The sequence below is a fragment of the Symphalangus syndactylus genome, chromosome 7 (assembly GCF_028878055.3).
Source record: "Symphalangus syndactylus isolate Jambi chromosome 7, NHGRI_mSymSyn1-v2.1_pri, whole genome shotgun sequence".
Classification (NCBI taxonomy): Eukaryota; Metazoa; Chordata; class Mammalia; order Primates; family Hylobatidae; genus Symphalangus; species Symphalangus syndactylus.
The window spans coordinates 87299165-87312868 of record NC_072429.2 but is presented as its reverse complement, the minus strand read 5'-3'; the positions used below and the strand labels follow the sequence as shown (position 1 = coordinate 87312868).

General features: G+C 36.6%; 1 protein-coding gene across 1 annotated transcript in view; it reads right to left on the bottom strand.

Moving 5' to 3' along the window:
* Positions 1 to 3974: 3974 nt before the first annotated feature.
* LOC129486584 (zinc finger protein ZIC 5-like) overlaps positions 3975 to 13704 on the bottom strand; it is a 381031-nt gene continuing 371301 nt past the window's right edge. The window contains exons 5-8 of the mRNA XM_063642409.1: positions 11314 to 11354; positions 11138 to 11204; positions 10727 to 10803; positions 3975 to 9978 (exon numbers count right to left, since the gene is read on the bottom strand). Of these exons, the coding sequence (XP_063498479.1) occupies positions 10788 to 10803; positions 11138 to 11204; positions 11314 to 11354 (124 nt within the window). The 3' untranslated portion in view covers positions 3975 to 9978; positions 10727 to 10787. The remainder of the gene's footprint in view (positions 9979 to 10726; positions 10804 to 11137; positions 11205 to 11313; positions 11355 to 13704) is intronic.

Genomic DNA, 13704 nt, shown 5'->3' with positions numbered 1-13704 from the left:
ACAGCTAGCATCATAATTAATGGGGAACACACAAAAGTTGTTCCTCTAAGGTATGGCCCAAGGTAAAGATTTCCACTCTAGTCACTTCTTTTGAAAATAGCACTGAAAGACCTAGCCAAAGTGATTAGACAAGAAAAAGAAATAAATGGCATCCAAATAAAAAATCATTTCTATTTGTTGATGACATAATCATATATGTAGAAAACTGTAAAGATTTTTAAAAACTGTTAGAACTGATACACCTTTAGTAAAATTGCAAGTTATAAAATCAAAATACAAAAATAATTACATTTCTATAAATATGCATATATAGACACAATGAAATATTATTCAGTTTTAGAAAAGAAATCATGCCTTTTATGACAACATGAATACAACTGGAGGGTATTATGCTAACTGAAAGAAGCCTGACACAGAAAGACAAATACAGCATGAGCTCACATGTGGAATCTGAAAGAGTCAAACCCATAAAACAAAAGCTAGAATGGTAGTTACCAGGGGCTGGAGGAAAGGGATATGGGGAGATATTGATCAAGGAGTACAAAGTTTTAGTTATTTGAGATAAGTAAGTTCTGAAGATCTAATGTACAACAATGTGACTATAGTTAATAGTATTCTACTGTGTACTTAAAATTTACTAAACAGATAAATATTGTTTCCATAACAAAAAGGTAAATATGTGAGGTTATATATGTTAATTTAGTTGATTGTGATGAACATTTCGGGATATATTCATATATTACATTCATACACTAAATCATCTAGTTGTACCCTATATATATATATATATATCTTGTTTTTTATTATTATTATACTTTAAGTTTTAGGGTACACATGCACAATGTGCAGGTTTGTTACATATGTATCCATGTGCCATGTTGGTGTGATGCACCCATTAACTCGTCATTTAGCATTAGGTATATCTCCTAATGCTGTCCCTCCCCCCTTCCCCCACCCCACAACAGTCCCCAGAGGGTGATGTTCCCCTTCCTGTGTCCATGTGTTCTCATTGTTCAATTCCCACCTATGAGTGAGAACATGCAGTGTTTGGTTTTTTGTCCTTGTGATAGTTTACTGAGAATGATGGTTTCAAGTTTCATCCATGTCCCAACAGAGGACATGAACTCATGATTTTTTATGGCTGCATAGTATTCCATGGTGTATATGTGCCACATTTTCTTAATCCAGTCTATTGTTGTTGGACATTTGGGTTGGTTCCAAGTCTTTGCTATTGTGAATAGTGCCACAATAAACATACATGTGCATGTGTCTTTATAGCAGCATGATTTATAGTCCTTTGGGTATATACCCAGTAATGGGATGGCTGGGTCAAATGGTATTTCTGGTTCTAGAACCCTGAGGAATCACCACACTGACTTCCACAATGGTTGAACTAGTTTACAGTCCCACCAACAGTGTAAAAGTGTTCCTATTTCTCCACATCCTCTCCAGCACCTGTTGTTTCCTGACTTTAATGATGGCCATTCTAACTGGTGTGAGATGGTATCTCACTGTGGTTTTGATTTGCATTTCTCTGATGGCCAGTGATATGAGTATTTTTTCATGTGTTTTTTGGCTGCATAAATGTCTTCTTTTGAGAAGTGTCTGTTCACGTCTTTCACCCACTTTTTGATGGGGTTGTTTGTTTTTTTCATGTAAGTTTGTTTGAGTTCATTGTAGATTCTGGATATTAGCCCTTTGTCAGATGAGTAGGTTGCAAAAATTTTCTCCCATTCTGTAGGTTGCCTGTTCACTCTGATGGTAGTTTCTTTTGCTGTGCAGAAGCTCTTTAGTTTAATTAGATCCCATTTGTCAATTTTGGCTTTTGTTGCCATTACTTTTGTACAAAAATCACAAACATTCTTGTACACCAATCACAGACAAACAGAGAGCCAAATCACGAGTGAACTCCCATTCACAATTGCTTCAAAGAGAATAAAATACCTAGGAATCCAACTTACAAGGGATGTGAAGGACCTCTTCAAGGAGAGCTACAAATCACTGCTCAATGAAATAAAAGAGGACACAAACAAATGGAAAATTCTTTTCTTTAAGAAAGTTGAATATTGGCCCCCACTTTCTTCTGGCTTGTAGAGTTTCTACCGAGATTTCAGCTGTTAGTCTGATGGGCTTCCCTTTGTGGGTAACCTGACCTTTCTCTCTGGCCACCCTTAAAATTTTTTACTTCATTTCAACTTTGGCAAATCTGACAATTATATGTCTTGGAGTTGCTTTTCTCGAGGAGTATCTTTGTGGTATTCTATGTATTTCCTGAATCTGAATGTTGGCCTGCCTTGCTAGATTGGGGAAGTTCTCCTGGGTAATATCTTGCAGAGTGTTTTCCAACTTGGTTCCATTCTCCCTGTCACTTTCAGGTACACCAATCAGACTTAGGTTTGGTCTTTTCACGTAGTCCCATATTTCTGAGAGGCTTTGTTCATTCCTTTTTATTCTTTTTTCTCTAAACTTCCCTTCTTGCTTCATTTCATTCATTTCATCTTCCATCACTGATACCCTTTCTTCCAGTTGATCTCTTTGGCTATTGAGGCTTCTGCAGTCTTCACATAGTTCTCGAAACTTGGCTTTCAGCTCCATCAGCTCCTTTAAGCACTTCTCTGCATTGGTTATTTTAGTTAAACATTTGTCTAATTTTTTTTCAAAGTTTTTAACTTCTTTGCCATTGGTTTTAATTTCTTCCTGTAGTGTGGAGTAGTTTGATCATCTGAAGCCTTCTTCTCTCAACTCATCAAAGTCATTCTCCATCCAGCCTTGTTCCATTGCTGGTGAGGAGCTGCGTTCCTTTGGAGGAGGAGAGGCACTCTGCTTTTTAGAGTTTCCAGTTTTTCTGCTCTGTTTTCTCCCCATCTTTGTAGTTTTTTCTACTTTTGGTCTTTGATGATGGTGAAGTACAAATGGGTTTTTGGTGTGGGTGTCCTTTCTGTTTGTTAGTTTTCCTTCTAACAGACAGGACCCTCAGCTGCAAGTCTGTTGGAGTTTACTAGAGGTCCACTCCAGACCCTGTTTGGCTGGGTGTCAGCAGCGGTGGCTGCAGAACAGCGGATTTTCATGAACCACAAATTGAGCTGTCTGATCGTTCCTCTGGAAGTTTTGTCTCAGAGGAGTACCCAGAGTAGTGAGATGTCAGTCTGTCCCTACTGGGGGTGCCTCCCAGTTAGGCTGCTAGGGGGTCAGAGTCCCACTTTAGGAGGCCATCTGCCCGTTCTCAGATCTCCAGCTGCGTGCTGGGAGAACCACTACTCTCTTCAAAGCTGTCAGACAGGGACATTTAAGTCTGCAGAGGTTACTGCTGACTTTTTGTTTGTCTGTGCCCTGCCCCCAAAGGTGGAGCCTACAGAGGCAGGCAGGCCTCCTTGAGCTGTGGTGGGCTCCACCCAGTTCCAGCTTCCTGGCTGCTTTGTTTACTTAAGCAAGCCGGGCAATGGCAGGTGCCCCTCCCCCAGCCTCACTGCCACCTTGCAGTTTGATCTCAGACTGCTGTGCTAGCAATCAGCGAGACTCTGTGGGCATAGGACCCTCTGAGCCAGGTACAGGACACAATCTCCTGGTGTGCCGTTTTCCAAGCCTGTTGGAAAAGCGCAGTATTAGGGTGGGAGTGACCCGATTTTCCAGGTGCCATCTGTCATCCCTTTCTTTGACTAGGAAAGGGAACTCCCTGACCCCTTGTGCTTCCCGAGTGAGGCAATGCCTCGCCCTGCTTCGGCTCACACACGGTGTGCTGCACCGACTGTCCTGCACCCACTGCTTGGCACTCCGCAGTGAGATGAACCCGGTACCTCAGATGGAAATGCAGAAATTACCCGTCTTCTGAGTCGCTCATGCTGGGAGCTGTAGACCGGAGCTGTTCCTATTTGGCCATCTTGGCTCCACCCTCCATATACAACATTTTTAACTGCCAACTATACTTCAATAAAGTAGGAAAAGAATTCTTTCTATGGCTGAATAGTATTCCATTGTGTCTTTGTGCCACATTTTGCTTATTCATTATCTGTTAATGGACACTTGGGTTGTTTCTACCTTTTGGCTATTATGAATAATGCTGCTAAGGACATTGCTGTACAAGTTTCTGTTCCCTGCTTCAATTACTTTGGATACATACCTAATAGTGGAATTGCTTTGGATACATACCTAGTAGTGAAATTTCTGGGTCATATGATTATTATATTTTTAACTTAGTTTAGAACATGCTGAACTGTTTTCCACAGTGGCTGCACCATTTAACATTCCCACCAGCAATGCAAGAGGGTTTCAATTTTTTCACATCCTCACCAACACTTGTTATTTTTCAGGGCTTTTGGTAGTTGCCCTCTTAATAGGTATGGAGTGGTATCTTATTTGGTTTTGATTTGCATTTCCCTAATAACTAACGAGGTTGAGCATCTTTTCAAGTACTTATTGTCCATTTGTGTATCTTTAAAGAAATGTTTGCTCAAGTGCTTTGGCCTTTTTGAAATTTTTTCTTCTTGTTGTCATTATTGCTGAGTTTTAAGTGCTTTTTATATGTCCTAGATATTAATCTTGTATCACTTACTTAATTTCTAAATACTTTATCTCATTCTACAGGTTTTCTTTTAACTTTTTTAACTTTTTAAGGGGGGGCACATCCTTGTTTTTTTATTTTTATTTTTCTTTCTTGTTCTCTATAAACAAACCAAAAAACAAACATTTTCCCAGTAGCAGAAGCCAGAATGAATCTTGTCATCTCTTAACCTCCCAAAACCACACCAATATATGATCCTTTTGGTTTTGGCTTCCATGTCTCAATTTCATCACCTTTTATCCACTTCCATTCCTGTGACCACCTTATAAGTTACCATCTTCATAGCAATCATGGTATCTAAAAAAATCACAGTAAACTTGTAGGAAATAAATTGTATACACTTTCTGCAAAACATTTAAATAATTTATACTAAGCATCTTTTTTCTTGTTCAACTTTTATTTTAGAAACAGGGTGTATATGTGCAGGTTTGTTAAAAAGGTATATTGTGTGATGCTGAGGCTTGGGCTATTATTGAACCCATTGCCCAGGTAGTGAGCATAGTACCCCATAGGTAGTTTTTCATCTTTGCTCCTCTCCCTCTCTTCCCCCTCTATTATTCCCCAGTGTTCCCATCTTTATGTTTATGTGTACTACATGTTTAGCTCTCACTTATATATGAGAATATGCATTATAATCCATCCAACAAAAACACAAAAGATCTTCAGAGACGTTTATGAACACCTTTATGCACATGAAGTCAAATATCTAGAGGAAATGGATAAATTATTGGAGACATTGAACCGAGATGAATGTAGAAACCTAAACAGACCAATAACAAGTTCTTAAACTGAATCAGTAATTTAAAAAATCCTACAAACTAAAACAGCCCTTGACCAGATGGACTTAACAGCCAAATTCTACCAGATGTACAAAGAAAAACTAGTGCCAATCCTACTGAAATTATTCAAAAAAATTGAGGAGGAGGACTCCTCCATAACTCATTCTGCAAAGCCAGCATCATCTTGATACCAAAATCTGACAGAGACACAATGAAAAAAGAAAACTTCAGGCCAATAATCCTGATGATCATAGATGCAAAATTCCTCCACAAAATATTAGCAACCAGAATCTTTTAACTTTTTTGATACTGTCCTCTGATAAAAATTATTAATTTTGATGAAGTTCAACTTTACTATTTTTTTTCTTACCTGTGTGTTTGGTATCATATCAATGAAATCATTACCAAATCCAGTGTCATGAAGATTTTCCCCAATGATTTCCTCTAAGACTTTTGTAGTTGCAGTTATTACAGTTTTTGATAATTTTGAGTTAATTTTTGTGTATGTTGTAAGGTAAGGATCCAAATTCATTCTTTTGTATGTGGACATATAGTTTTTCCAGTACCATTTATTGAAAAGATTGTCCTTTCATTCTTTGAGTGGTTTTGGCATTCTTGTAGATAATTTGACTAAGTATGCAGGGGTTATTTTTGTGCTTTCTATTGTATTTTATTAGTCTATATGTTTGTCTTTATGCCAACACCATACTGTTGTAAGTACTATAGCTTTATGGTACATTGCAAAGTCAGGAAATGTGAGTCCTCCAGCTGTATTTTTCTTCTTTATATAATTGACTATTTGGGCCCCTTAAAAATCCATATGAATTTGAGGGTATCCTTCCCATTTCTATGAAAAAGTTTGTTAGAATTTGTATGGGATTGCATTGAATCTGTAGATCACTTTATGTGGCATTAACACATTAACAATGTTAAGTCTTCCTGTCCATAAACACAAATGTCTTTCTTTATTACTCATGTCTTATTTAATTTCTTTCAGCAATATTCATAACTTTCAACGTACAAGTATTTCACCTACCTGGTTAGATCTATTCCTCAATATTTAACTACTTTTGACTTTATTGCAAAGAGAATTGCTTTCTTAATTTTCTCTTTGGTGGGTCATGTTGTCATATAAACACTCAACTGATTTTTCTTTATTGAATTTTATACTGCAATGTTGCTGAATTCATTTATTAGCTATTGGTGATTCCTACTAGGTTCTTTGGGATTTTCTAGGTATAAGACCATGCCATCTATAAATAGAGATGGTTTTAACCTGGGTTTTTTTATTTTTTCAACATAAATGTTTTTTCTCTCTCTTTTCTTTTTTTCTTTTGTAGTAGCTCTGGCAGAGACTTCCAGTAACATGCTTAATAGCAGTGGTGAAAGCAGACATTCTTGTCTTCTTCCTACCCTTAGGGGTAAAGCCTTCTGTTTCACCATTAAATATTATATTTGCTATGTGTTTTTCATAAGAGCCCTTTATCATATTGATGAATTATTCTATTCTAAGTTTTCTGAGAGTTTTTATTATGAAATTCTCCTCAATTTTGTTAAATACTGCTTCTGCATCTATTGAAATGTTCATGTGTTTCTTTTTTACTTATATTCTATTTATGTGATGTATTACATGGACTGATTTTCTTATATTGAAGCACCCTTGGTTTTCTATGTTAATCCCACTTGATCGAGCTGAATAATACTTTGAATATATTGTTGGATTAGGTTTGCTTATACTTTATTGAGGATAGATATTTGCATTTATATTTGTAAGAGATATTAGTCTGTAATTTTATTTTCTTGTTATTTTATTATCTGGCTTTGGTATCCAAGTAATGGTGGCCTCATAAAATGAATTAGAAAATGTTTCCTCCTCTCCTATTTATTGGAAAAGTTTAAGAAAGATGCATATTAATTCTTCTTTAACTCTTTGTTAGAATTCACCTGTGAACACATCTGGCCCAGGGCTTTTCTTTGTTGGAAGGTTTCTAATTACTGATTCAATCTCTTTAGTTAGTATAGGTCTGTTAAGATGTTCTATCTCTTTTTGAGCCAGTTTCACTAATTTATGTGTTTTCAGATATTTTTTAGTTTTTCTTTATAATCCAATTTTCTGGAATACAATTGCTGATAATATGCTCTTATAATTATTTATTATAAGTATTGTCATAATTATTACTCATTTAGTCAAAGTTTCAAAGGATGTACAATTTGGATTGGGAATGCCATATCAATATTTATTAAAGTGACAGAATGGTAAAGAGTGAAACTTAAAGCATAGACATGCAGATCAAAAAAGTTTGAGTTTATATGGCCTGAATTGTCATTGAGTAATGGTTGAGAAAGAGTACTGATGAAGAAATAAAATTTGGCTGATGAAGGAGGTAGAATGCCAAGTTAGGGACTAAATGCCTAATGTAGTAAATCCATTTATCACATAGGTGTTGGTTATAGGACTTTGACCCATATTCTAGGATGTCCTCTCATCCTCTCAAGGTAAAAGTGAATACATTTCTATTAAAAGCCATAATTAACTGCATAAACTATTCAACTGGGTTGAAAGTATTCAGGCTCTGGTGAGGTTCTGATGCACTTTTCTCTGCCATAATGAAAAAGAGAATTTGAAATGCTGTCTGAAATTGGTCATTTGACTCCAGGCAGAAAATAAATTCTAAAATGTTATTAATGCTCAGTTGTTCTCCTCTGGGACTAAAGTGACTTAACTCATCTATATTTCCTCTTTTTCTTTGTCAGTGAGTACACCTTTTCCAAATCATCTGATGAGTCAGAGTCATAAGAGGTTTATGGTGCAGTGAAAAAGTCAGCTGCTCTTAGTTATAATCAATGTTCAAAGAGCTTTAACCTATGTTTTCAAGATTCATGGCCTGATGCCCAGTTAAGATTACTTAAGATAGACAGACTGTGTCATCACCCAGAATTCTGATTTCTTGTAGGCATGCTAAGTCAGAAAAGCCATCAACATTATCTTATTACATTCCTCATCCATGACCACACAGTGACCTTCTTCACTGAAGAGTCAATGTTTAAAATCACTATTCACCCTTTCCAGTTGCCAAGGACCTAGCTCCAAAAGAAATGCATTATGTAAGTTAGTCATCTGTTTGTGATTTTTCTTATTTGATATGGCAAAGGGCCATGCTGACTCAGAGCCAATTCAGTAGCCAAAGCTTTAGAAAATCACTTGACATGTAAACATATTCAAATCCTCTGATCTTTCAAAAGTCTACATTTTAAGGAGCAACCATATATATATATATATATATATATATATATATATATATATATATACATATACATATCCCTGCCATTTTATAACCTTCAAGCAACTACATTGGTGCTTTTGTCTTCAGTTTACTCGTTTATAAAATAAGGGCTTTGGACTCTATAACCTGCTGGATCCTTTGGGGGACTATACATTGGCGGTTCTTATATTTTCCAGTTTTGCTGAAGTTTTATTGTTTACTTTGTCAACTGAAGAAAAGCTAGTGTGAATCTCAGCAGCTATCGAAATTGAAATAAGCTACTATTTCAGAATTTTACCCAGGCATTTAAAAAAACCTCACAATTTATTTTTTGGATATTAAGTAAAAGATGAACCAGAAATCCAAAGATATTAGTAATTTAATTTTAAGAGTTATTACAGATGGGAAGTACTGTCCCAGCAAACCATTAGCAACTATTTGAAGAAGAATTTACCATGTTCAGTATAGGTCCAATTAGTGTGGTTTGGAACTTTCCCTTTCCAATATTGGTTGAAAAACAATGTATACTTAAAAGTATGTTCCCGGGGCATTAAAATTACTGATCATGGTGCTCTCTTGATGTCAAGGTAGGTATTACCTGGTTATTTAAAAAGAAAATTCTATGGAATATTATTTAGAAACTATCTTTGGAAGAATAAATTGCTGCTTTTAATAGGAAGACTAGCAATCCAGCTAAGCCATTGACAGAGAACAAAAGTGTTAGAGAGGAAAACTTTTCCTCTACCCTCTCAAATTCAGGATCTGGGTGGAGGATATGCTGTGAAAATACACATTAACAAGAGAAAAAAACAGTTTATTTGCATACAAGAGCTTACAACAGAAGTAGTTTCCTAAAAGGTTAAATTAGAAGTTTATATATCTAACTTAGTAGGAGAAGTAAGTCAGGAGAAAAGACTTCTATAAGGAAAACAAATGGATTTCTTTAGGAAAGACAAATAGGTTTTTGGGAGAACAAACAAGAGATAAGAAAGTTTGTGATAACGTTTGTTTATGCAGGTGTGAGCACTCTTTTCATCTTCTTTATGTCCATCAAACTCCCCTGGAAAGGGGATTTATGGTAGATACACCCTTGGTCTTGTTTCTGGGAGTAAAGCCACTCTCAAGAGAGGATTTATGCCAGCCTTATTTCCCAGAAGTGGCTGCTTTTAATCAGAAGAAGGAAGCTCTGAGAAGGTTCTTTTCTGCATTTGTGGAATCTCAAATGTCTTCAACTAAAAATAACCATACCAGCTCGAGGATTCTTTGTGGGTTTCGGCATTTCTTCCATTTTGAAACATCTTGAGAAGTTTTACAAACAAGAAGCTGTGTTGGTTGCTGTAGAAATAAGATTTGGGTTAGAAGCTGTGAGGCAAGAGATCTGCAAAGGGAGAGAAGAACATAGATTAGAACAAGGATGAATAAGCAGAAAATAACAAATCTAAGCACATTGCCCCATACGCCACTGAACCTGTCTCCTCATCTTGGGAATAGGTCAGCCTAGTTAAAGAGTATGCCTCGTTTATTTGATGAAGAATATTAAACTTTTTTTTCCAAAGGTGTGAATTTGACACAATTTTTCCTGTGTGATTTACATAAAAGCAGCATTGTTTTCCCATAATTGCTCAAGTTCCACCTTTTGTTGTGCTCCAAAATTGTCCATTCCAAGTACTTCAGTGTATCCAGAATGAGACAATTTTGGAGCGCATCAGAAGCTAAACTTTAACTCCCAATTGGAGTGCTCTTAGAGACTTTACTTGTTATTGCATATTGGTTGTATTACTTTGGAAATATCTACCATCATTCTTTCTAAATCACATGTTTCAAAACTTGGAAAAAAGGTCTTCATCACTAAATAGAGGTTGGAGCTGTAAGACACAAGCGGGTTTTCTATGATGTCTCATTGAGTACATCCATGTGGTGTTATCTTATGAACATAGGAGCTCAGATTTGCAATTTGGCTTGCATTTAACGTAGAATTCCCCATGAAGGAGGGTGCCAGGTGTACAAATTCACATTGCCCTCAGCATTTAACTGGAAACACTTTATTAATATATACTTTTTGGCCCCTTGAAATGCAGAAATTAGTGTTGTTCATGAACAAGGTCAGAGGAGAAACTGTGACTCACCAAGTTGGGATCTGATGTCTTTCACAAGCTCTGTCATCAGTTATGTTGGATCTGTGCTTCTCTATTTACATGTTTTTCTATCAGGATGTAAAAGCAAAAGAAGTTGTGAAATATTTGCTAGAGAAGACCTACAGCCTGATCTTGGCAGTTATGAAAATCACTTTTACCACCCAACCAAGTTAATAAAAAATTTTGGTTTACCCACATACAATTTTTTAGAATAAGCAGCCTGATCAGAGAAACAGCTAAGCTATTCCAGATCCTGCTAGCTTGGCCCATAAACCAAGAGTGACACCCAGTGACCAGACAAATGCTTGTATCTTAAAAGTTAGTAATAGAACGATCTATGACATTTGTGCAGGGTTTGAAATTACCCCGTGGTTTGATTTCAGTGTTGTCATGGTATCTTACCTAGAAAGGGTGCAGTACCATTTCTGTTTCCAATGAAAAGGGAAATTTGTCCATTCAATAACGTCACCTGAACAAAGAATAGAACTTGAGTTTCCATGGAATTTTCCAAGTGCCAAATCAGTTTACCAGAAAGAGAGGTGGCATGTTTTTTGTCTTCCTGTTTGTAGATACCATACGCTTTTGTACATCCATAGTCCAGTCTGTGTCCACCAGGTGTCTGCATTGGCAGAAACAAAAACTAGTTAGCTTCTGTATACCTATATGTTGACATAACCAAAATTCAGATTGGTTGAAGTTGCCAGTGTTTAGAAGACTGGCACAAGTAGGTGCTGGATTTATGCTAGGATTCTCAAAAAAGCCATAAGGGTAATTTGAAGCAAGACACAGTTTGGAAAACATCTCATTGTGAAGAAACAGAAGAAGAAAAGAGTAGAAATCTCCAGACAGTCCATCAATAAATAAAGGGGAAGGTTTTTGTTTAAAGCTCAAAGAGGTTTCTGAGGTTTTTATTTACTTTTTTTTCCTTTGGTCAGAGAAGAGAAAGATATCAAGGTAAAATAGGTGGAAAGGTAGTTCTTGATCCAAGATATTGGAAAAAATAGTCCACTTTGTGCTGTCATCTGCTTTGGGACCCTGTGAATTGGCCCTGAAAATCCTTGGTTTGAAGTCAGCTGTAAGAATAGCTTTTCAGTTTTTCTGGAAATGATGATCTGGGTCTAACTTGGCATGACTTGCATGAATCCAGGAAAGATTTCTTTTTATTTTGATGGCCATGTAGGTGTTCAGCAGTGCTTCATAAGGTACTTCCCAGAAAGATGACAGTGTATGCTTTCTTGTCAAAATTTTGATGTATGCTTGATAGCTTGGTCAAAAGGGATAGAAAGCTCATTGGTAGACAATGGCCATGACTTTTTTGCCTGTTAATGGTAAGCTCCAAGTACAAGAGATAGTTCTTTTAGATATCTAGTCATAATAATGAACCTTTCACTCAGGTCCCCATAATGCTCACTCACTTCAGGAACAAAATGTTTGGAGATGCTAATAGGCATAAAGCTATCAAAAACTATTCAAAAAGCAGTTAATCCATCTCTCTTGTTTGGGGTTTTCCAGATTTTATCGGGGTCAGGGGTGATGCTTCTGGCCACTTAGGTCTATTGTACTTGACATATTTTATAGTTCTTTTACTGTCTAAATTATCACGTTCCACCTCTCTGAGGACTGAGGATGGTAAAGAGTATAGAATTTTAATGACTATCCTAGAGTTTTTGTGAGCATGTGATTTACTTCTGTTGTTAAGTGAGTTCCTTGGTCTGATTTAATACATTAAGTAATGCCAAAATGAAGAATAATCTCAGTTTTTTTTCCTTACTACTATTGTGGCATCAGCATGTCTAGTTGGATAGTACTCAGTCCATCTACTAACTATGCAGGTAATCACCAATTATGAGTTGAGTATTCCTCATCTGAAATACTTGGGTGGGACCAGAAGTGCTTCAGATTTGGGATCGTTTTGGACACTGGAATAGCTGCATCATATTTACTGGATGAGCATCCTTAATCCAAAGACCTTAAATAAAAAATGCTTTCATGAGCATTTCCATTGAGCATTATGCCAACACTCAAAACGTTTTGGATTTGTATCATTTCAGATTTTGGATTTTCAGATTAGGTATAGTCAACCTATAGTGAGAATAACCTGAAGCCTGAGGGAAATCTGTAAAGTCCACCAGGAGTGTTGCAAAGGGAATGTGGGTCTCAAAGGATTTCGTGGGGTATGCTACTTATACCCAGAAATATCTTAAGATTTACAAGTAATACATTGGTAAATAATTTGATCAGAAATTTTGTGGATTCCAGAGCAAAACCGCTGGCACTTACCTCCTTGATTTGCCCTTGTTTACACATATGTTCCATTTGATGGGCAATAAATAGAAGTACAGAACATTAAAAGATAAAGGACTATAGGAAGTCCATTTGGTCCAATGTATAATCCTTCTAACAATTGTCTGGTATCTTCTTGCAGCCTTTTTTTTTTTATCATTGTAGGGTATCTGCCAAATATTATTGACATCAGTAAGTGTTAAAGGCAGGGTTGTAAGCTGGGTTAAAAAATGGGTTATTTCCAGAGTTGGGGGTCCATATTTGGCAGCTTTGTCAGATGTATTGTCCACCAGAGATACAGTGTCAGTCTCCTTGGCATGTGCCAACAATAAACAAAAGCAACCTCAGTTAGAAGATGAATAGGCCATAATAGGCTAACAATTATATGGCCATTGGCAATAGGGGTACCAGCAGAGGTCAGAAATGGGACTTTTCAATAGAGCCAACAGTATGGCAGAGTCCAAAGCACATCTCAAGTGTAAATAGTGTCAGTTTTCTCTTTGCCAAGGCTCGTGTAAGATCTAGACTCAGTGGTACAGGCTGATTATATAGAAGGCAGAATTTGTCTCAAGTGTTTCATGTAAAGAAACTATGGCACAGCCAGTTATTACGTATCAGTGAGAATTCTGCTTATGATAGTCATGACAAAACAGAAGTCTGGACTGTCTAAGGAGGTGTCTAAAAAA